The following is a 22,726-nucleotide window of genomic DNA, read 5'->3' as shown; positions in this document are numbered from 1 at the left end:
AGACATAGGAAACTGGAGAATGCTGGAAACCAGCGCAGCCCGTGAAGAGAGACAACATATAGGACACGGGATGGAAGAAGAAGGGATGGCAACCTAAGTAATCGACGTTTTTCTCCACGCTTTTAACTCTGGGCCCCTGAAAAGGGCACCCCTCCCCCTTTCACTGGTACCCCACGGCCAAGGCATTCGCCAGTCTTGTCACACCTGATGGAAGGCTGCACCGGACTCCACCTGACACAGATGAGGTCTTTGTTAGCGAGGAGGTTCATCGCACTGCTGCCTCTGAGGAATTAGGTCACAAGAGGCCACAATGCCTCTTGTGTATTCAGCACCTCTCCCCACCGACCACACAAGTATAGTCACTGTTCTCAGCCTCCAAGCCTGTCCCTGCCTCAGGGCCTTTGCCCTTGCTGTTCCGCTCAGCGCACAGCACTCTCCCATGGGATATGCAACCACGGTTCTCACGTTTCCTTTCTGTCTTTGCCTGACAGCCTTCCCCAGTCACCTTATCAACACTGGAGCCCCTGTAACCCTGCCACCCTGTGTGTCCCCCACACTTTTTACTGCTGATAGATTCTATCATCACTGTCCCACTGTGCCCTATTTGTCTGTCACATCTCCCAACCCCTCTGGATCGAGACCACTGCATGAGTCCATCTGTCCTGCTTCATACACACCGCCCCCCGCCCCGCACCGATGGTCACTGTGCGTGTCCAACACATCATTAATAAATAAATAAATGAGTTGATTCCCACATGCCAAATCCCAAAGGGATAACGTGGTATTGCTCGTCTGCCATGCTCCTGGAAGAATTTGAGACACACCATAGACATGAAGCTGCCTGTCATCAAATAAAGAAAAATCTGCCTGCTGTCTTTAGGCAAATACGTGATGAGCTCTCCAAAATTAAACCGAAGTCTGAAATGGGCACAGGAATTAAACGAAAGAGCCTCACTGCAGGTGCCCACTGCCACAGAAATTCAGTGTGGACGCAGCAAACAAAACCCCCCACCGCTTAGGTGGAGGGCCTTAAGAATGAAGATCTGATCGGAAGACAGTTTTTAAAAAAATCTTCAACAGGGAACAAAGCCTGTAACATGTCATTCTGTATTACAAGAGCAGGGTCCTGGCCAGAGAGAGGCAATTGCTTTTGCCTTGGGCCTTTTCACGGGAGTGTGGGTTTAAGTGGCCCGATTGTCCTGGCTGTTTATGAGCCCGAGCCTTCGTAACACCCCCGAAATGTGTTCTCCTAAAGATGTTCCCTGAGATATGACAGCGCTCTGCATTGTTTCTCTGCATACCACATTCATATCCCAGAGTAATCCGCCTTTCTTTTAACGGCTGATGACAGCTCCAATGGTTGGGGGAAAATCAGTTGAAGGAAAGGGAAGTCTTGTCGGAAATGAGATTAATCTTGTAACGAGTGTTCAGCTCTGATAACCCATCTGGGCACACAACTGCTTAAACCGGAGAGCAATTAACCTTCACCCGACAAGCTCTGTCCAACCGTTATAAACATTAAAGAGACAGAATCCTCCCCTCCTCCTTGTAGACTAAACAACCAGATTTGAATTCCATGTAAACGGCCTCTTTCTGCAGATGTGCGCCGATGACAAAGGCCGGGGGAGAGGCGGGTCACGGCTCTGCTCGGAACTCAGGTAACCTGGACCTCAGCTCGAGCCCCTGGAGGTCCTTAGCGTGAAAAGTCGCTCAGGGCATTTTTAGATAAAATCACTAGCTGTAGGGTAGTTGGGTTTAGCTGCTTTCATGCAGGAACACATATCTGCTAACAGCAACACGACTTGAGTGGGGTTTTTTTTTTTCCTTTTCTTTTTCTTTTGTCCAACAGTAGAGACATTTGCATGGAGCTGGCCCCTTGCTTGCACTGGGTTCCTCTCCTCCAACCACGCAGGGTACTGCATGAGTAAATGCATCTTGTGGTCACAGAAGGGGGATTTTTTTTTTTTTTTTTAATCTCTGAGAAGTCATTAGCTTTCATGAAGAGCAAACCTGTGATCTTGCCTTTATCAGCACATGCTGTAACCGACTGGGCTAACCAAGTAGGCCACGTACAACACCACTTGGTTAGAGTACCCTCTGGTGAAAATAACTCTCACAACACTGAAGAGAAACCTCTGACGTCACTTAACTTACCAGTCAGGCAATAGCTTTCTGGAGCATTCTTTAAAGATTTATTTTTCTTTATTTGAGAGAGAGAGAGAAAAAGTGCATGAGCCAGAGGGAGGAGAGGGAGAGAGAGTCTTAAGCAGACTCCCCGCTAAATGCAGAGCCTGAAGCAGAGCTCGATCTCATGACCCTGAGATCAGGACCTGAGCTGAAACCAAGAGTCAGACGCTCAACTGACTGGGCCACCAGATGCCCCTGGAGCATTCTTTTATACGGGGCCACTGGGTTGTGTTTATGGACATGGTATTAACAGCAGACAGATAAACGATAAGGCCCCTGTGCCTTAGAGGCGGCTACAGACCGAGGCGGGAACATGATAGACCCCACAGAGCACGTGAACAAGAATACGTGAGCACATGTACAAAGTGACATGAAGGACAGAGGCTATGTACAACCAGGCTGTCTGCTAGTGGGCCTTCCCTCAGATTCTAAAAAAACAAGTAATAAAAGGGGGGAAATGAGAACATTCACTTAGCATGTTCTAAAATTTCTCTCTCCCAAGGTTTCAGTCCAGGCTTCACGATGGCCAAAGACAGCTCTCAAAATACTCCAGGCTGACGTTCAGTCTCATCTTACCCCTTGAACCCGGTTTCTTTTTCCAATGGGTAAGTTGTGACATTCGAGGCCTCGCGGATGTGTTTGTACATGACGGGGCTGAGCTTTCAAGGCCGGTCTCACTCACACCGGCTTCTAGTGACACAATGAGAGAGGAGTGTGGGAGAAGTGCAAGCACCCTGTGGGCCATATTACTACCCCAGGGACACAGTCGGGAGACCGTGCACTGCGTGATCCACAATGCTCTTCCTGCCACTCCTGGGCAGGAGTCGTGAAGGACACCCTGAGGGACTCACCTCTGCCTCACAGGGCTTTATGTCACCTCTGCATTTGCAGCTACATGAGATGCAAGCAGAGCATTCCTTGGGTCCAGTTTTCCCAGTCGCGCTGGGAGCTTTCCCGTGTCTTAGCCAGAGGCAAGGTGGAGACGGGCTGGTCAACTTTTCATCCCGGGGGGACCATCGAGTGCCTTCCAAGTAGACAAGGGCGCACACAAACAACATAACAAGAGCTCCTGACTGGTCCTTGATTGAAATTTGCATGTCTTTCCCAGGAAAACCTTGCAGAGCCTTCATGGTCAGGGCTAAGATGAAGTTCACTTGTTTGTTTAGCGACAGATCCACGTCACAAGACATGACACCGGCAGATATCAAAGCCAGAAGACAAAAATGAAATCATGGTGCCTGCCAGTAACACGGGACATGATGCCATTTTATGAGCTTAGTCTTAGGGCCGTGGAGGTTCAGCTTGAGGACTTAAGCGAAAAAAGCCACAGGAATCACTTTTTTTTTTTTTAGTAAGTTGTAAACAGCACACTCATCCATGCGTCTACACTGGGCCGATGGGGAGGGTGATTGGCTGCCTGCGTAACCAGGCCCCCACGTGATGCCGATGAGCCCTGTGGAGGCCCCAACCTTGCTGCACTTCTTGACATCCACCAAGTAAAACTGTGAGATAAGGAAAAACCACAGCATCACACCCAGTATCTTGTGAAACTGAAGCAGCTGTAGGGCGAACGCTGCCTTACAGTGATTTGTGATTTTGATCATCACACTGGATTTCACGGTGTGATGGCTGACATGCATGCCGAGGAGCCCAACGTGCTTTTCCGGGAAACTGACAGCATTCACAGATTCCCGAGTGGTCCTTGCACAAGCGTCATGCCGGAATCCCAGCATCGGCACTCGGCGGTGAGGATGATCGAGGAGCGGCCGCCCGCTCTTCCAAAGCCCGAGAGAAGCTGCCGAGCTGGAGACCTTGTCTCCCCCCTGCCTTAACGGTGCTCCCCACCCACATCCACCTAGAACCTCAGGATGCGAGCTTACTTGGAAATAGGGTCTTTGCAGATGTAATGAAGGCAAGGATTGGGGGAAGATCATACTGGAGGAGGGCACACCCTAAATCCAACAAGAACACCTCTGGAAGGGACCAGAGAGGACAGAGCGGCCAGATACGCAGAGAGGGCAATGGGTGGACAGCGGTGGAGTTCAGGGGATGTGGTGACAAGCCAAGGAACGCAGGCAGCCATCTGAAGCTGGGAGAGGCCTGGGACCCACTCTCCCTCACAGCTGCCAGAAGCACCTGACCCAGCTGACACCCTGATTTTGGATTCTGGCCTCCTAAACCGCAAGACAATAAATTTCTGTTTGCAAGCCACCGGGTTTGTGGTTATTTGTTATGACGGCCCTAGGAAACTAATACGCTACCTGTGGACAGTTTTTAACAAAATATTTGCCATTTGGGGGCATGGTATGGCCCACTGTTTGCCTTATAGAATTAGCACACTTTCCAAAAGTGCTTGAGTTTATGCCAAGAATTAGGTAAATCCCTGGTTGCAGCAACCAGAGAGAGTCTGAAGTTTTCAGAATAATGCTAAATTTGCTAAATTTTCCATGTAAACTCCTTTGTCTGACAATGCCCTGGTTCTTCTGTTTAGGAACTTCTCTGCTTATACCACTGGGGGAATGAATGTCTGGTTCACGTTCTAATGAAAGTCATCGTCACGTGGGGAGGTGTTTTCACAAAGATCTTTAAATGTCTCAAAATTTTATTTGTTTGAAAATAATGTTAGAAAGTAAAAAAAAAAAAAGCCAATGGAAATTAAAATTTAATTTCTTTAATTTCTTTAGTATTTTTTCCAACCAGCATTTGTGGGCAAATTAGGCAAATTATGATTGTTTTATGTGTATTCTCTCCCCAACAACATCTTAGTTCTCTTAAGAATTCCTTTTAATTATCCTAAGAACAATTAAGAGTGTACGGACCTGAAGTATAATTGGGTTGAGAAACACTGGACCCCTCCATGGCTAATCCAGTTTCCTCTAACTTTTGGACTCCCAAATAAAAGTGTTTTGTTTTTTGGGGATTTTTTTTTTTTTTTTTTTTGCCTTTTCTTTGACTCCTTAAAAACTAGATCATAGTTTTTTGTTGTCGTTTTGTTTTTTTTGTTTTTGTTTTTGTTTTTATAGATCATAGTTTTTGCTAGGAGCGGGACCAAGTCAGATTTATTCACATATGCTGCTGAAGACGTGTTCCACTTAGGGAAAGATTTTGGTACACGTTTGGTCATGTGTTCATGTGTTCGTTCATTCAACAAACATTTTGGAGCAGCACATCACATGCCTGTGTTAGGCGCAGGACAAACAGTGAACCAAATTCATAAATTATGTTGAAAAACAGTTCACAGAAAAAAATATTACCAACATAACAGAATACATTAGGTTTTAGGAAAGATCACATTTTCTTTGGCTTATATAGAATGCCTGAACCAGTAAGGCTCCCTAAGTTAAATAATATGTTTGCTAAACTTAAAATTTCAGTAGGAAATCCAGTTTTATTATCTGGCTTAGATAAGTCTGGTGTTAACTGCTATTAAAGTTCATCTTTATTATAAAGCAGATTGTCCTGCAATCGAATACAAAGAACTTAGCTATTTATGAAAATGTCCTACCACATCATACCCACTGCAGATGTCATTTATATAATAATTACAGTAGAGTAAGCGCCACCTGATTCACCGGTGATTATGGAAGCCCTCTGTGTGAACCAGTACATCGGAAACCAGTGTATGTTTTAAGAAATTAAGTTGGAGCTTCCCTGAAATTTCAAAGGAGTGGCTGCAGTAACAAAAAAAAAAGAGAAACAAATAGTGCCCATCATAATGCATTAAACACAACTACATTGCTGCGTGCCCAGAAAGACTTTCTGCATAATGGATTGACCCAGCTGAACACAGGCACGACCCGAGGCAAACCTTGGACATATAAACAGTGTAGGTCTTGCCACTTAGCAAAAGTGAAAGCACTGCTTGGTTTTGCCCCATCCGGACAGGTGTCATGTAACAGAACGCAGGCTGCCAGAACCGTATTTCTGCTTCTAGTTTTCATGTGGAAAGCATCTCCAGCTGTGGCCCAGAGAGGGGCATACACTTATCGGGCACACGCTCACAAATGTTCCAATCACAGATGCTGGACAGCCCCGTGATCATCTCCCCTTCCCTAACATGGGCAGGTTCTTTAGGACACACATGCTTAAGTCTAACATTAGGGCATTCACAGGTGACACAGGGACATTCAAGACACTGGTCCCAAGATATAGAAATAATTCTGTCTTCTCATAAAGCACAACTTCCCTCATCAGCTGTAGGGGCAACTAACACAATGCTGTGCAGATAATAAGAAGTCAATAATTGCTCTTTGTATTAAATGAATGGATTCTCCACAACATGTGGGCAAGTGTCACCGTACTAATTAATGCACTCAGTCATGCATTTATCACCCAGGTAGATAGTCATTTGTTATTGAATAGATATCTAATAAAGGCCTGCTGCTTACTAGGCATGTTCATCACGAATAAAAAATGACATGATGACAGCCATATAACTTAAGGCACAGAATCCTGAATTCTAACAACCAGTGTTTTGAGAGTTTCTGGTCTTCAAGGAGGTTCCCCAGGTCCTTAATCATGGACATTAGCTGGCAATATGAGAATCTGATAGATGCTTCCTCTCCTCCTGTAAAGAACGAACCAGCTGTAGTAACCGTTTCAAACTAGCATTTGACTTCTTCTACTCTAGGGCCCCTCCAGAGACCAGCTGTCGCTCCCCATTGCAGGAATGCATTCATTCATTCACAGAAAAGACGAAGGAGGTGACAGTGAACACCTCACAGTCCTCCATCTTGGTTTTTCTATGGATCCTCAAAATTGTTGGTTTTCTGGGCTCGTGAAAATGCAGCTGAGTTCAGCGGCTAAAACTTTAAGTCACATGTTGCTTGAACCATTGAATGAACCCCCAGTGGGGACTCTTTTATGGTGTGTCTACTATCCTCAAAGAAATAGCCTGAGAAAGAAGCAAATAATATATAGGGAAAGACTCTCATTTCTTTAGATGAAATAGATCAATGTCTCTTTAGATAAATACCCAAAACATATTGGAGGATACCTTTCAAAAGTCGAACACTGAAACAAACACAGTCAAGAATGGATTACTTCAAAAAAAGCAGATAAGCTATGAGAGTAAATTAAATACTAGGAACAAGACTAGGGTGAGTAACCAAAGAGCTCCTAACAGCAAACATTGTTTGCACCTGAATGCACGTGACTCAATGGGCGAACCATCAAGATGCAAGCACTATTCTCATAACTCACTCTGTTCTACAGATGATCAATTGAGGTGCAGAAAGGTGAAGTCACCTTGCCAAGGCACTGTGGAGATAGGATCTGCCTCAGGCAGGCTGGTTCTGCTCCACAAGACAGAATATGGAGACTTAATCTCTAAAGAGGATGATAAGAAATTCAACCCTTACTCCTCTTTTCTTCTCCATTCTGGAAAAAAAGGAAGTGAGTAGGAAAGGACTCTTAAATATGAGCTTAATTTCTTAAACGTTATTACTTTCTAAAGAATATGTCTCTGTGCATGGAAAAAAGACCAAAAAAATAAAATAAAATAAGTACCAAGTCTTCACAGACCCTTCATGGTGTAAAATCAATTATTTTAATTTCCTTTTCTAAATGCTTATTTTCTAAATCCTACAATAATTGTTTTTGAAATGGGAGGAAAAGAACAAAGGTTTTATGATTGTTGTTGTTTGAACAATATGTTATTCAATGGATATATTGAACGTGTATCCACTTCAGGCTAAAGAAAACAAGACAAAACAAAACCAACCACAAGCCCCAGTCAACAAGCAGTGGGGATTTGCAGGGAGGATGCCAATAGGGTATGCTCCATCCCGTATCAAAGTCAAGCCCATCGGCTGTAAAGCCCTGCACCAGCATCACAAAACCATGATTCTGGGGGCACTGGAACCAATATAGACTGAGAAGATCAGAGAAGTCAGTTTGCAAAGAAGCAGAGGTGGTGGAAGGTAGCCTCTGAAAGGAGGCATGTCGGGGGACGCCTCAGGGAGTTTCAGCAAAACCTAACAAAGCTGCACAATCAAGGTGCAGAGGAGGAAAGCAGTCTTCACTCCAACAGGAGGATCCTAAGATTTTAGCGTCTTCCAACAAGATGAGCAGAAGTATATCAACAAATGAAAATATCTCTTTGGGCAAGTCCACGTCAACGCAAGCTAGGTATGTGTACTGAGTGATTGTAGATAAAAGCATTAGGGTATACTCATGTACTAGCCTCTTCATGAGACAGGACTACATCTAAGCACGTCTGGCAGCTTCTCGGGGTCAAGTACAATCGGCCTCCCCACCTGGCGGTCATCAACACCTTTGGAGTAGGTATGGGAGGAGGAGCCCTACCGGACACTGTGCTCCTGACATTGCAAAGCAAAGCGCCCAGGAGCTTTTGGATCATCAAAGGAGGTGCTTTACCATGATGTGACCCAACAATTAAAGGCAGCTCAGTTTTCTGATTATTTTCAGGACCTGTAGGAGATGCGGGCGGAGGTGGAGGTTTCCGTGTTTGGAGTATGTAAACATCACTCTTTGGAGTTCTGCCCATACTTGACTTGAGTGGTTTTCAGGTGCTGTTTATTTTGTTTAGTTTATTGTTCAGTGTTACTGTTTGTTGACTTGGTATATTATTTTCCCTTACAAAGGGGCCAGTCGGTAAGGACACATCCTGTAGATGGATAATTGATGATGCCCCATTGTTCAATGTTTGTGTGTTGTGGTTTTATGTGCTTTGGTTCAAAGGACCTAAACAATGCATTCACTGGAACTTAACAGCCGGTGTAAAATCAGCACAGAGAACAATCTGTGTTCTGAGATTTTTGTACCCAAATCTGGCGATCTCTGCTTGCTTGAAGAAAGCAAAATCTAAAATGACCTTTACTCTAAATAACCCCAGAAAAAAACAAACAAAAAAAAAAAAAACTGCACTTGAATGTCCAAGAGGCTTATTTTCCACCAACTACCAAGGCAGACTCACTCATCATTCACAGTGATTCACAGGAGAATGAGGTGCCTCCACGACACACCTCTTACTCACGGACATGACTGTCTGGTTACACTTATCTCCGTCAACAACAGCAAGCAGACAAGAGCAAGGATGGGAACGAGGGACTGAAGCCACGACTTTAGAGACGCTGGATTTTCCACAGCTTCGAGATAGAGGATCCTGCCAGAAGATCTGTAGCAACAGGTTTAGCCCCCTTGGAGAAGAGATAGCGAATGGCGAGCCACACATGTGCGGGGAAGTTTCCAGTGGGAGCCCTTCCTGCTGCCATGTGCCTCTGGCTGGCCTGGCTATCTGCGTAGGAAGTGAGCGCAGGAAGTATCTGTCTACAAACCCTTTATCCTCAAGGCAATTGCTGCAGCAGCATTTTACTGTTTACCAAAGCAGTAAACATGTGATCTAAAAAAAGATGTTTTCCATCCCCAAAGAACAAGGCTTCACCAAAATATATGTGTGCTTATTTCATAAGCAGCCTCTTATCAAAACTGTTTGCGGTACGATTGTGCTTCCCATAGAAGTGAGTCAATGGGAACGGCTTTTTAAGGAGGACAGAAGGTAACTCTGTTGGGAAAGCCCAAGAAACAAACAGTGGTTTTCTTCACAGGGACACTTCTCTAGCGAAGTAAACTTTATTCCTCCTCTAAAGCTTCACGCAGACTTAACAGAGCTCATGGGCTCTGGCTCAAAAGGCCAAGTCAACAAGACTATTGCGTGAACTCACATGGGTGGGATGGATAATTCCCAAGTCAGATAATTCATAGTCATGTGTATTTGACCTTGGACAATATTCTTATTTTACATGTGGTTCTAAATGCACTTCTAATTCTAAGAGTTCACATATGGTGAAGTAAAAGATAGAACTCGAAAGCCGACGTGTGGCTAGGGGTTTTGATGACATTTACCAGGCACTGAGTCCAGTCTTCCCAGTACGTCTTTCTCCCAGACTGAAGAGCCTGCCTCGTCCCAGGTCCCTGGGAGGAGAGAGGCCGCAGAGAATCCGGGACACCCAACGTGATGTGAAATGTGATGTGAGCATCCTCAAGGGTCAGAAGGGTCCTTCCTCCTCATTACTGTTGTCCCTTATGGTTTTGAGCCCTCCACTGGGTTGTGAGCTATCGCCAAGAGGGAGAAAGAGGAGGGAAGGAGCATGGAGGTGAGAAGTACAGAGAGAAGCAGGGAGTGACAAAGCCCCAAGTGTCTTCTCCCAAAGCGGTTGCGCATAGACTCAGCTGCAGGTCACCTCCAGGGCAGATAAAGAGCTGTGAGTAACGGAGAACTCGCTGTCTGTAAGAGTTTTTACTTCATAATAAAGGAAAAAGAACATATTAGAGGAACACTGGCTACTTGGAAAAAAAAAAAAACCAACCTCAATTCACAAACTGTTGCAGAAAATGAAAAGAGAAAAACAAAAAGCTTTTGTGGATTTCCTGATTTTATTCCTAGAAGAAAAATTTATTTGACTCGAGTGAATAGTAAAATTAGCTAACGTTTATTAAGTACTTCGTATGCACTCAGTAACTTTCAGTTAATCTCACCAGGATCCTGGGAGGTAGGGACTATTATTATTCCCCTCTCACAGATGGAAAAACCCAGATATTGTGAGGTTAAGTACTTGTCAAGGGTGAAAGGCCAGGAAGACCATTTCCATTTTCCCCAAGAAGGTGCAAAGGCCCAGGAGAGGTGAATTCATCTGCCGGCTCCCACAGCATTAAGCTCCGGCCATCGTCTCCCAGGCTAGCCCTTTCCCTCCTCCCCTCCCTTCCCCTGAAAGCAAGATAAGACCAATCCTTTCCCCACAGAGGCTATTTTAAGGATGCTGTGAAGACACGGAGGGTTATCAGTGTCCCCCGGGCACGAGATAAACACAGGCTGCAGGTGCTCTACTTCACCTTCAGCTTTCTGTAGCTCTTTGGAATATCAGGGAATACACACATTCAACACAGATCCAAGGAGCACTTCGCAATATTAAACCACACATACTTTTTTTTTTCTTTTTTAACTTGGAGCAACGTCTTGGGAAATCTACCTCAAATTGAGACACAAACTAATTGTGTTGACAAATTCTGAAGTGTTGTTTCAACAGCTTCCTCTTCCTCAAAGGTGAGCATCCCATGCCTACGGTTAAGTCTGAAAAATAAAACTCAGTAAAAGGCCCAGTGGGACCCAAAGGGGACGGGATGATGCACTTGCTACCAGCCCTGGGGGGAACATGCATACGAGAGCAGGGGGAGTTTTCTCTTCAGGACAGACTCTGCATCCATGAAAAAAAAAAAAAAATCAATCTGCTCTTCTGTAATTTTATAAGGGGAAGAGAGCTGTTCAGTCACCAAGGTGGAATGATTTAAAAGTGGCTCTGTGAAATTCAAGAGCGTGGGTTCTTTGCCTGATACGTTATAAACATTCTTGACTACGTTCTCCAGAACTTGACATGCATTGTCTTGGACAAAAGCATGGGAAGTAACAGCCCTGATGTCCATGTTATGACTGGATTATGATGTGGCTTTAAAAATAAATAATTCTGCTTGGCCTTGGCATTTCTTTTCTACGTGTCTCAACACTTATCTGTGCACAACAGAAGGTTACCGTTCTTCCCAGCGTTGAATCCCACGAGCACCCCGCTGAAAGACTTGTAAGGCCTGATGGAAAACAGGGCTGCGTTTTTGTGGCTGATGCCAAGGCGAGAGCAAGGAAGTGGACACTTGGGATGAGGAAATTTAAATCAGCAGCTGATTTGGAACCTGGAACCACTGCCCCTTGGATATTGCCAAATATGGGAAAGAATTCGTGTCACCAAGCAAATACAGATGGGTGCTGGAGTTCTAGGTCTCGAATTTTCTGGCATTTTATCTTGATTAGTCACCAAAAGTAGAATAATTGTTGCCTATGGAGTTTTTCACACAAGAGTAGCAACAAAATTAGCCAGTTACAATAATTTTCATTATTCAGTTACTTCATGTATCACTATGTCATTTGATACAACAGTCTTCTACACAGCCATTTAATATTTGAGGTGAGGGCAAAGAGCAGGAGAAAGAGATCATAGGATGATAAATTGAGGGGAGACAAATGGATTCGTGTTACCTAAGCAAGATCCTCAGCCTCTCTAATCCTCTACCCTTGTGTGTACAAAAAGCAACACCATCTGGGGGCATGAATATCACAGGAGATAATGTGAATGCCTAGCACAGAGCCTGGCCTTTCTTTATGCAGTTATGAGGATAATGTTAATTTGGATTAGGAATTCAAGATACAACAGCTACCTCTTAAAAACATTTCTCTAAAGCTCTTTTAAACACCAATTCAATTCTATGTAATTAGTTTTTATTTAACTAGGAGAAATATCTCTAAAGAAATACAACTTCCATTTAAAACCTACAATAATGATTAATTACTCTGACATCTTAATTTTCTCTTTATGACTTCAAAGGATTTTAATTTTTAAAAAAAACTAACAAAAAAATTTTTTTAATTTTAACAAATATTCATTGAACCCCTTATCCTTTGCCAGTCGCTGTTGAGGACAAAAAAGAGGTGGGCAGGCTGTCAGTAAGAACGAGTTCCAAGGCTCGCACAGGTCCGTATACATGAAGTACTCACAGAGTATTCACACTCGAAAACACAAACAGAGCTGGGAGTATGTGCTGACAAGAGACAATGAAGCGTAAGAGAACGGACAGAATGAAGAATGATCTTAAACTTTAGAAAACATGCCTCAGCCAAGTTCAATAAGGGGAATGTGTGGGAAATAAGTTTGATCAAACAGAATGAAGGCATGAATAAGAAATAGATCCAGAGGTCACAGTGGCCACCGGTTGAAATAGGTTCACAGCAAAAAAAAAAAAAAAAAAAAAAAAAAGTAATGAAAGACTATAAGTAAGGAAACACAAATAAAAGTGAGATGCCGGTTTTGCCTGTCAGAATGGCAAAGACTCAGAGGGTAAAATGTGCACAGTTGTGTTGAGTGCATGCAACTGGCCTCCTCCGTGGCTAGAGGCAGGAACGGGTACAATCTTTCTGAAGAGTCAAGTGGCAATTTTTTTTTAAATTGACAAATATTTAAATTGCCAGTTAAAAATATGACTTTAAAAATACGTATGTCCATTGGCCCAACAATTCCTTTTGTAAGCACTAGTAGTAATAAAGTGAATTTCAAACAAATAGATAGAGAATATATTGCAATGTAAATACCGAAAAATTGAAAGCAATATTATTTGCTGAAATAGAATATTGGTTATATAAATGATAATACTTATTTTAGATGGGATATAATGAAGCCTAAAAATTCTGCTTATGGAAAATGTTTAGTGGCACGGGGAAATTCATCTAAAACAACGTTAACTGAGAAAACCTGGATGGATAGTCAGGTGGATAAAAGGACAGAGAGAAACATACAGTAGGAAAACACACACCAAATGTTAGTAATTTTCTCTGGCTGGTTGGGATCAGGAGCAATTTATATTGACTTTGTAATGATTTTTTTTTTTCATCTTCTCTACAGTGAGAATGTTTTATTACTATAGTTTGTGCAAAACAACAAGATGTATTTTTCAAAATTAATGAGAAAACAGAACAGTGGAGATATTCCAATATTCCTATTCGTGCCCTAAATCAGGAGCAAGATGCCCTGCAGACCTCTGCCCTCCTTCAGCAAAACAGCAAAGAGCCTCTGCCCTCAGAGCAGAGCTAAGCCAACCCTCTGACCGGCCACACCTTCAATGACCCCCTGCATGCTCTACCTCCCTGTGTGTTTGGTACCTGCCCTGCTGCACACTAACCCAAGGACCCCCATAAGCTCCTCCTCCTCCTGACTTCTCCTAGCTTGGTGCCTCCCAGACCCAGGTGTGGCCTGCCCTCGGTGGGAGACCACGGTACTGACACGTAGAAGTGACCCTGTTCTTTTTGAAAGCACTGGAACAGAGTTCTGTGTGGCTCTGGGCTTCAAAACCGAAGCAGGATAAGGAAAGGCTCAATCAACTGGGATGGTCCAATGGCATCTGCCGTGTATGGAGCACATATGGGACGGAGGCTCTATAGACTTCAACTCATACCAACACAGAACAGGATAGCCATTAGAATCCCATTTTACAGGTAAGGAAACTGAGGTCAGGTGAAGTCACACAGGGCCACCTGACTAGCCGGGATCCAAATGCAGTTGTGCTTGTAGCGGCCACCTGATGTAAGAAATTAAGTCTCAGGGGCCGTGTGACAGAATCCCCAGGGCAGAAAACAGCTATCCTCCATCCCGTTGGAACAAAAGGAGGAGGTGGGTCCTGTGGCATCTGAGGTGTTTCCTAGCCCCGAAGATCCTGCCAGAGCACAGTGTTCCACCAAACACTAGAAGGGCCTGGACACTGTCTCTGTCACTCTTCTCGGAAGATCTTAGACTTCAGAGAAACTCATAGTCCTGGCTTTCCCACGGCCTCCTGCACGGCGAGTCTATTCTGCATCAGCCATGAAATCAGTAGATCTGCCAAATTACTGGGATGCCACAGTGGAGTTTTCTGCTGTGGGTCAACACTTCTACACAGGGAATCTTACTCCGAAGTTCTAAACACAGAAGTAATATTTTCCTGAAGGCATCGGCAATGGTTGTTTTATTTATTTTATTTTTAGGTATGCTTTTTCAAGAAACCTAAATAAGCATAAGTATGTGTGTGTAGAGATTTTTTTAATAAAGGTCTATTTTGCTAAATAACGATAATAATGAGATAATCACTTCAAAGAAAATGTAGATAATTCAGAAATGATTCAGGCTTTCAGAACATTCTCTGAGCGCAGAACAATCCTACGTCAGAGTGTTTAATGGCAAAGAATCCAAAAATTTCACTGTTCCCTGTTCTCCTTTCCACGGTCACTGAGTCAGTGCCCCAAGTGGACAGGTGCACACACACTCAGGGAGCTGGGGAGACATGTGCTGCATCCGGGGGGGCCAAATTGTATCGGGGAACTGCCCACGAATGCAAGCAGCAAGCACTTTAAAGTAATGGCCTGGACTTCCACTTTCAGGCAAGGACAGAAGATCAGGGCCTGCTCTGAGCACATGACATTTATATTTGACATTCCTTCCACTGTCACTGAGCTCCCCCCCAAAGTAAGGAGGGTTGAAACAATTCTCATTCCGCATAAGCCAATGGGCTGACGAAAAATCTCATGCCTAGAGCCATTCAACTCATTAACCATATCCACCAAACCCCTAGGAGATGAACTTTTTTCATATAAACCTGAGCTTTTTACTAACTTTCCCTTCACGCATGATGGCAAATATTCAGAGTGCCCGCTATGTGCAAAGCATGAAACATATAAAATAAGCAATATGTTTTTAAATTAACACCATGTTTCAATCATCATCAAACCCTCCAAGGTCTGTTAAATCAAAGTAACTTCTTTAAACAACTAAATGAAACAGTAATAGTGTGCTCCCTCATGGAGCCTTGTAACTTTCCACATCCTGTCTGTTTCCTAAGATGCTTTCACTGGCACTGCCCTCTCCTTGTCCTTCAATGTCAGATCTCCGTGATAACGGAAAATCCCCACATTCCCATTCTAAAGACTAAGGATCTTGAAACCCTGGGATCAGGGATTGTAACGTGGGGTTCACGGGCCATCAGAGGAGTCCAAGAGTTGAACTGTACTTGGACAGAATTTGCTTGCTTTATCATTCTAAGTATCACATTATATGCATTTAAAAGCATTTATCCTGAGACAGGATCATAGACTTCATTAGACTTGCCAAGTGACCCAGGGCGTAATGAAAGGGTCAGGGAAGTTTCTGGGAGATTGGATTAAAAGTCCTAACCGAAGCACAACCAAAGTTCCAAGGCTAACAACCGGCTCCTTGGAGTCTGGAAGCAACACCATGCTGTTCCCGTGCAGAAGGAAGGAAACGGGGTGTTAAGCACCCTTCAGTTTTGTCAGATGGTGGAAATGGCAAAAAGCAGATGGAAGTACCAAAACTGATCCATGAATTACCTATGGGGACATCACCCTTGATGCTCACATGTTTTTATGAGAACTCTTATAATCTGATCCTAAAATCCATGGACACTTAGAGATAAATGGGCACTCTCAGATAAGCCCCCAAAATTCCTTTACTTCTTCCAATGGAAACTTCTATTCCCAGTTCCAAACACCAAGAGAAAATGATGACGAGAGTCACAAAGACGGGATAAAAACATCTAACTTTTCATAGTGCCTCACAAGGTCTTATAAATATTAATGCAAAAATAAAAAAAGACCACTCCAATGGGGAGTACCAAATTAAGTGTATCTGATGCTTAATCGACTAATTGATTTATTTACTGAAACAACAACAACAACAAAAAAAAAGAACAGAGTGTGTTTGAGACTAGAAATTGCCTGTATGACAGACTGTTTCCTAATTCCAACAGACAGCCTTAATTTTCCTTATGCTAATTTGAGCTTTGCACTCACATAATTAAAACTGCTGTCAACAGACTCGGGCCGCCTTTTTCTACTCTGTAAACAAGTCTGTAAAATCATCTCATTACTTTACCCAGGAAGCCCAACAGAACATGTTTTAAAGGAAGTTACCTATAAAGATGGGCTATTTTATTTGAACAGAGGATTAAAAAGAATCTACTTGAAGTTATTTTAAAGTTCACCTGAGATATATACAATATACATATAACCAGTGCCATCAAATGTTAAAGCAAGCATAGTATCCTGGACAAGTGTTAACTATGACCCAAAATTTATTCTGGAATCACAAAACATTCAAGCTTCAAAATACCTTCATATCTCCAGAAATGTATGCTTCGAATTAAACAGTATAACACATTTTGTATGTTTCACAAAACATACCCCACATTCTAAAGGACAGGCTGTTATTTCAGTGTCCTTCAATACACTCTTTTTTTTTTTTTTTTTTTGGAAACACACAATTACACTCAAGCTATTCAAAATTCACAAAGAATATTTGATTTAATTGTTATGAAACATGGACGCAATTAGGAGTGAAAATAGGAATAAAAAGGGTAGCATTTTGCATTATAAAATCAAATAATTTCTGCTCATCTAGTTGAAAGAGGGGCACATCAAACCCCCAATTTTAAAATTCTTTCCCATGATAGTTACATTTCAGGAGATTCCAATCCTTGAAGCCAAAGAAAGAAAAACCTCTATAAGGTTAGTCTTTGATACATGATTTTTTCATATATATTACTGAACATTCCATGAAAAATAAAACACACCTTGAGAAGTAAAAACTGAACAAAGCTTTTAAGACACAGTTCATATGGTGGGTATTCATCATACCCTCTAATACAGACATTTCAGATGCCAAACCAAGGAGGGTCTTTGAAAATGCTTTGGCCCAATTCTGGGCAAACTTCCATATTCATGAGCTTTCAAATTAACCAAGACCCTGGATGAAAATACAACCAAATGCCTCCCGCCTATATGCAACAAAACGAAAGACACGCAACTACTAGAGCTTTCTTTCTCTTCCTTTCAGTTATGTGTTCGCTGCTGATTTTTCTCATTTCTACAAATGTCACCAAGGCAGGGAGGCCTTGAAAATATTTCAGCAGCCCACACTTCACAGACTCCATGCTGCGGCCTTGCACTAACCATCTGACTGGCTTCGCTTACAGGAATTAGGCCAGGTTTAGGTTCCCAGGCACATGGATTCACCTCCCCATTAATTTCTCTATGCTATCTACTAGCGACATTTGCAAGAAAAACACATCAGACCACATACCCCAGAGCCCAGAGCAGTGGTCGGCCACCACTCTTCTAGTCCCACAAACCAACAATGACGAGCAAGAACGTATACTCACAGCGCACAGAGGAGTAGTATTTTATTAAAGATAACTATGTCACCCAACAAACCGAATTACCACCATTTGAGTTATGAGACCACTCCACTCTCAGCATGAAGGATCCAAAAACCAAGTCAACATTTTCGTGTCCCATGACCAGCCGCCACTCGCCAGGTATCTCTTCGTTTCCACTGGGGCTGGCTGGCACCCCTGAGGCTAAGGAGTCATTCAAGAGCATCCAGAAGATCAACATTTACCAGCCCATCTTTTTCTCCGACCCTGCCCTCCAACCTCTCCGAGTCCATTGCCTTCCAGCAGATCACACATCCACGCACCGCTAGGGATAGTTAAAGAATACGAAAATTCAGACGAGCTCCAAAAAGCCTTTGCAAAAGTCATCCACAGCACTCAACAGTGAATTTAGAAACCCCAATTTTTTTCTGAGTTTGAAGTTTTTAAGCCTTGCGGATGGTTGGAGTAGGAAAAAGGAAATTTACTAGGCAGTGCAGAGGAAATCTTGTTGTCCTCTATTGTGGCAGTGGGGGTGTTGCCCAATCCTGACTTATCTGCCTTGATAAAGGAAACCAAAGAAAAGAGTAACAAGCACAAGATTTTGTCAAACAAAAAGGAACCCTTTCCTTACCTTAATAGTGCTGGCCATAATGCAATCAAGTTTATTGATCGTTAATAAATGTTAATAATAATTATTGCTTCTCTCTGACCAGAAAGTAGTTTTGATGAGGTTGTTTAGAGCGGATGAGATTGTGCTAAGTCTGGGAAATGAAGTCAGCCAATGGCAGGAAGAGGTTTCTATTGGTCCTGGCGGCCCAGCCCGAAGAAACAGGATATTTGGGAGTGGAGAGATAAGGGACCCTGAAAACAATGTTGTTTTTCTTGATGATATGCAGCCAGGAGATTTTTTTTTTAATTAAAAAAAAAAAAGGCATCAATTGCTTGGGACAAGGACTGCCACAGCAGGTGTGACTTGGTGTGCGGCCGCCGTGTGACACGCTGCCCCGGGGCAGGATGCAGATGTGGTGGGACTCCGCATGGCTTCACACGGGCCACAGGCACCTCGGAACGAGGCGCAGAGGGCCCCCTACAGCTGGGGGTCGGGCCTTCGGGGCCCCCCCGGCTCCCTGGACCTGCCCCACGACTGGGACTCAGGACTTGAGCCCCTCCTCCCCACACACTCCCTGTCCCTTTCTCCCAAAAGGAAACTCTGCAGGTAGACCTTATTTCACGTTAATGGAATAATAATACATTTGCTTGCGGACTTTTAACGGCAGTTAAAACGTGAGTTTTCCAGAAGAGTTTCATTTTCTCTTTCCAAATACATGTGATTTTTATTTGTTCCACAAGAAACCAGCTGCAAACACCAAGACTCGAGAACCAATAAGGTAAGCGAGGCAAATAAAGGGAGAAATAACCCTGTCAAATCCTCGTGTTTAAATATTGATTTAAAATCCAAAGAACTAAAAATAAATAAATAAATAGATAAACAAATAAATAAAACCCAAATAACTAAAATCATACTACAAACGGTTTATAGGGTGGGCAAGCCGATCCCGCTCTGACAAAAGTCAATGTTGCAGACCACAGACCCTGAGAGAACGCTTGGCTCTGCACAGATGCCACGTGAAGACCTCGTTAAGGGTTTGAAAATCCCAGCTGCAAGTTCAGGGCCCCACGTCTGTTTTCCACTCAAAGGAAATACAGCTAATGGAGGCCTGAACATTCCTTAGAGGATTTCAGGCCTTTAATTACTCATTTTCAGGAAATTACTTGTTCTCTGGAAGAAACAACGTTTTGCTTTGAATCTCGCTACACGAAAGTGGGACCGACTGGGGAAGAGGTGTGGTCTCCACAGGGGACCCCGCAGAACAGGAGAGACCAAAGCCTGAGTCATTCAGCAACGCTCGGGTCCAGGGGTTGGACGGGCCGGGGAACGGATTTCACTCAGACTTCAGGCCGGCATCTGTCCGAGTTCTATAAACTGGCCCGGGTTCCCATATCTCCTATCGTCCCCTGACTCACCCCCTTGTGTTAGGATAGAAGGACGAGGAGGAGGGAGAAAGAGACAAACCAAGAAACAACGGACGACAACAAAGGGAAAAGAGAAAATAAAAGAAATCCTGTTCTGGGTCAAAATCAGAACCTTCAAGTTCTCAGCATCTACACTTGGAGGGGATGTTGATTTCCCCTCTTTTCATCTCTGAACAATGAACAAGATGGCAGGCTGATTATAAAATCTTGTTTCCCTGAACATTTCAAAGCACTGAGTTGTTTTATCTGGGCGGCTTCCACAAGGATTCAGGAGTGCTGAGAAAAACGCTCTCGGCTCCACCGGGATTCCTCGGTTCTGCTCTCCCGAGAAGCATCAACTTTAAATGTTAACCCCAGTACCCCAGTGAGCCGTGCTCCTACGGCTTCCCCAAAGAGCAGCCTGAAACAGGATGAGCCTGGGGAGAAAGTGCTGCCTGGTCTTCCCTCACCCTCATCTCCTGGTTCCTAACCCACCTCGCCCCTTGTCTTCCCCCAGAGACCTCATTCTTCCCAGAGCCTCTGCTTTTAATTCCTTGGTAATTGCTTAATTCAGCTCTGTAAACAGTGAAACCTCTTAACTCTTTAGGCGGAAATAAATTTCCAACATACAGAAACAAAAAAATACAAAGGACTCTAAATAGCCTTCACCCAGTTACCCCAACTGCTGATAATTTACATCATTTGCTTTGCTTTCTCTCTCTCTCTCTCTCTAATATTTATGTATAATGTCTATATGTGTATATTCACATATATCCTTTATTCTTTAATTAATAAAAATATTGTTTTAGTAGAGACTAATTTTTTTGCTTGGATACTTAACCAGATGCTACTATTTGGTCTACTTCCTGAAGATTCTATCCATGTTTCATCGTGTCAAATTTTGAAAATGCACACAAATATAGAAAGTGATCTTTATTAGATCATGTATGAGTTGTAATTCCTGCCACGAATTTTTAGAAAGTCAAATCTTCCTCCTTTCTGATGACAAGATGTTCAATTGATTCTTAGCATCTTCAAAGACAATAATTCCTGATCTCTGGAATAGCATCATAGAATCCAAGCCTTGTAGTCTCTGAATATTTAATGCAAAGTTATTTTTTTAACTTTGATTGGCTATTGATAGTATAAGGCATATCTATTAATTAGCATATAGTAGTACAGCAGCCACTTCCTAAACATTATCCTGGGGGAATCATCCAAAGATAAAGATATCACTTTATCCTTCCCTTCACACCTACCCCAAGCCTACACCTGCAGCTGGCCTCAGCACCAGATCACTCAGCAGCCTAAGGATTGGGCACCTTCTGACCAGGCACCAGCCCTCCTGGGGGGAAGACACCCTTCAGGTAACCAGACAGACTCATGTCAGGGGCCATACAGAAGAGAGGCACCACCTGGGGGCCATCCTGTCATAAGCCTGCAGGACAGACAGGGTCCTTCTCCACCCTCCCCGGAACACAGTAAACACCACGCTGGACTAGTATGGCCTCCCCGTGTCTGTGGACATCAGAGCCCATGACTAAGTTCTGCATTTCTATTTTTACCTACCCATCATGGACCCATTACCCACAACTTTACGAAAACACTTTATAAGCCTATTCCTATCTTGAAAATGAAAAAAAAAAGGATATAATGTAAAATCAACCATACATTTACTATCATGATAAAAGGGGCACTATCATTTTTGGTCTTAAAACCATGTCTTCCCATTTTCTAAAGAGTCCACAAATTCCCATCCTTGTTCTGTCACTAACTTCTCTGGGTGGGATACACAGAGGAAGGTCAAGAGTTGAGACCCTTTAGATGAAGGCAATATCGTTCTAAAAGTGGTATATGAGCACAGCAAAGACATAATGAACCATAATTTTAACTGGAGACACAAAAGAAGGTTTGCTCATGAATGATTGATCCCTGTATTAAACATCCATACATTGGGATGCTCATCATCATTGAAAATATTGCAGGAAAATTATGTAGATCAATACTCAATAATACGGAAAATTGTTATGATATTAAGCCTGGTAAGTTAAGAATCCGGTGATAAAGGAGAATTATATCACAGACCCATTTTGCTAAAAGGAAAAAGGCAAGACAGAAACACTAGGAGGCTATATACTACGCTACTAATGGTAGAGACTCTTCCTTTTCTTGTTTGTTTTCCCTCCTCCTCCTTTGGTTCATCGAGATTTCCAAACATTTACAGTAAGTAGAAATTGAATTTTAATGTAAAAGTTCTAGGAGTAACATGTAATGTGCTGTGTTTTTATAACTATCTGTATAACACGCAGCTCGCAATACCTACACTTGTCAAGCTCTACGTGTGCGTACCAAAGCTCAGGGTTCCTTTTTAAATGTCTACAGCAAGAAGAGAGTAGTTCTTTTTTTTTAAATTAATTTTAGTGACGAAACCCAGAAGATACTCAATGTGTCTTGTCACAGCCATCTCACCAACATTAACCCATCCAGTCAGGATTAATAAAGTGCCTTTTGTACGCCAGGCACTCTGGCCAGCTCTAGGAACTAGCAAGGATGACCGGGCTCTGTCATCTGAGTGTCCTAGCATTCAGAAAGTCTGTGTTTGTTTACTTAAATTCCGCCCACATAAAACTGCAGAGCCTGGAAGCAACCCATGAAATGCAAACTTTTTAAGGGTCAAACAATAGGACAAAGTGCTCTATATTGTCCCTAACATGACACATGAATCTTAAAATGTATAATGTTTGGATTATTCATGAAAGCCCTGCAAGAA

General features: G+C 43.2%; 1 protein-coding gene and 1 long non-coding RNA gene across 8 annotated transcripts in view; one reads left to right on the top strand and one right to left on the bottom strand.

The window, feature by feature from the left end:
- The window catches only part of ERG (ETS transcription factor ERG), a 235,635-nt gene that overhangs the window by 86,231 nt on the left and 126,678 nt on the right, over positions 1-22,726 (bottom strand). Inside the window, exon 1 of one of the 7 annotated variants that reach the window (XM_036118420.2) lies at positions 18,575-18,701. The exons of the other annotated variants lie outside the window; for them this stretch is intronic. Within the exon in view, the coding sequence (XP_035974313.1) occupies positions 18,575-18,592 (18 nt within the window). The 5' untranslated portion in view covers positions 18,593-18,701. Of the gene's footprint in view, positions 1-18,574; positions 18,702-22,726 lie in introns of those variants that run through there. 7 annotated transcript variants of the gene reach the window in all.
- LOC118552155 (uncharacterized) lies at positions 1,564-3,638 on the top strand. Its single transcript, XR_004925383.2, has 3 exons — positions 1,564-1,658; positions 2,690-2,792; positions 3,296-3,638. It is a non-coding gene; the product is annotated as an uncharacterized LOC118552155 (long non-coding RNA).

This window comes from Halichoerus grypus, chromosome 1 (assembly GCF_964656455.1).
Source record: "Halichoerus grypus chromosome 1, mHalGry1.hap1.1, whole genome shotgun sequence".
In the NCBI taxonomy this organism is placed as follows: domain Eukaryota; kingdom Metazoa; phylum Chordata; class Mammalia; order Carnivora; family Phocidae; genus Halichoerus; species Halichoerus grypus.
The sequence above is the reverse complement of the archived record's forward strand: the minus strand, read 5'-3'. Positions and strand labels throughout refer to the sequence as shown.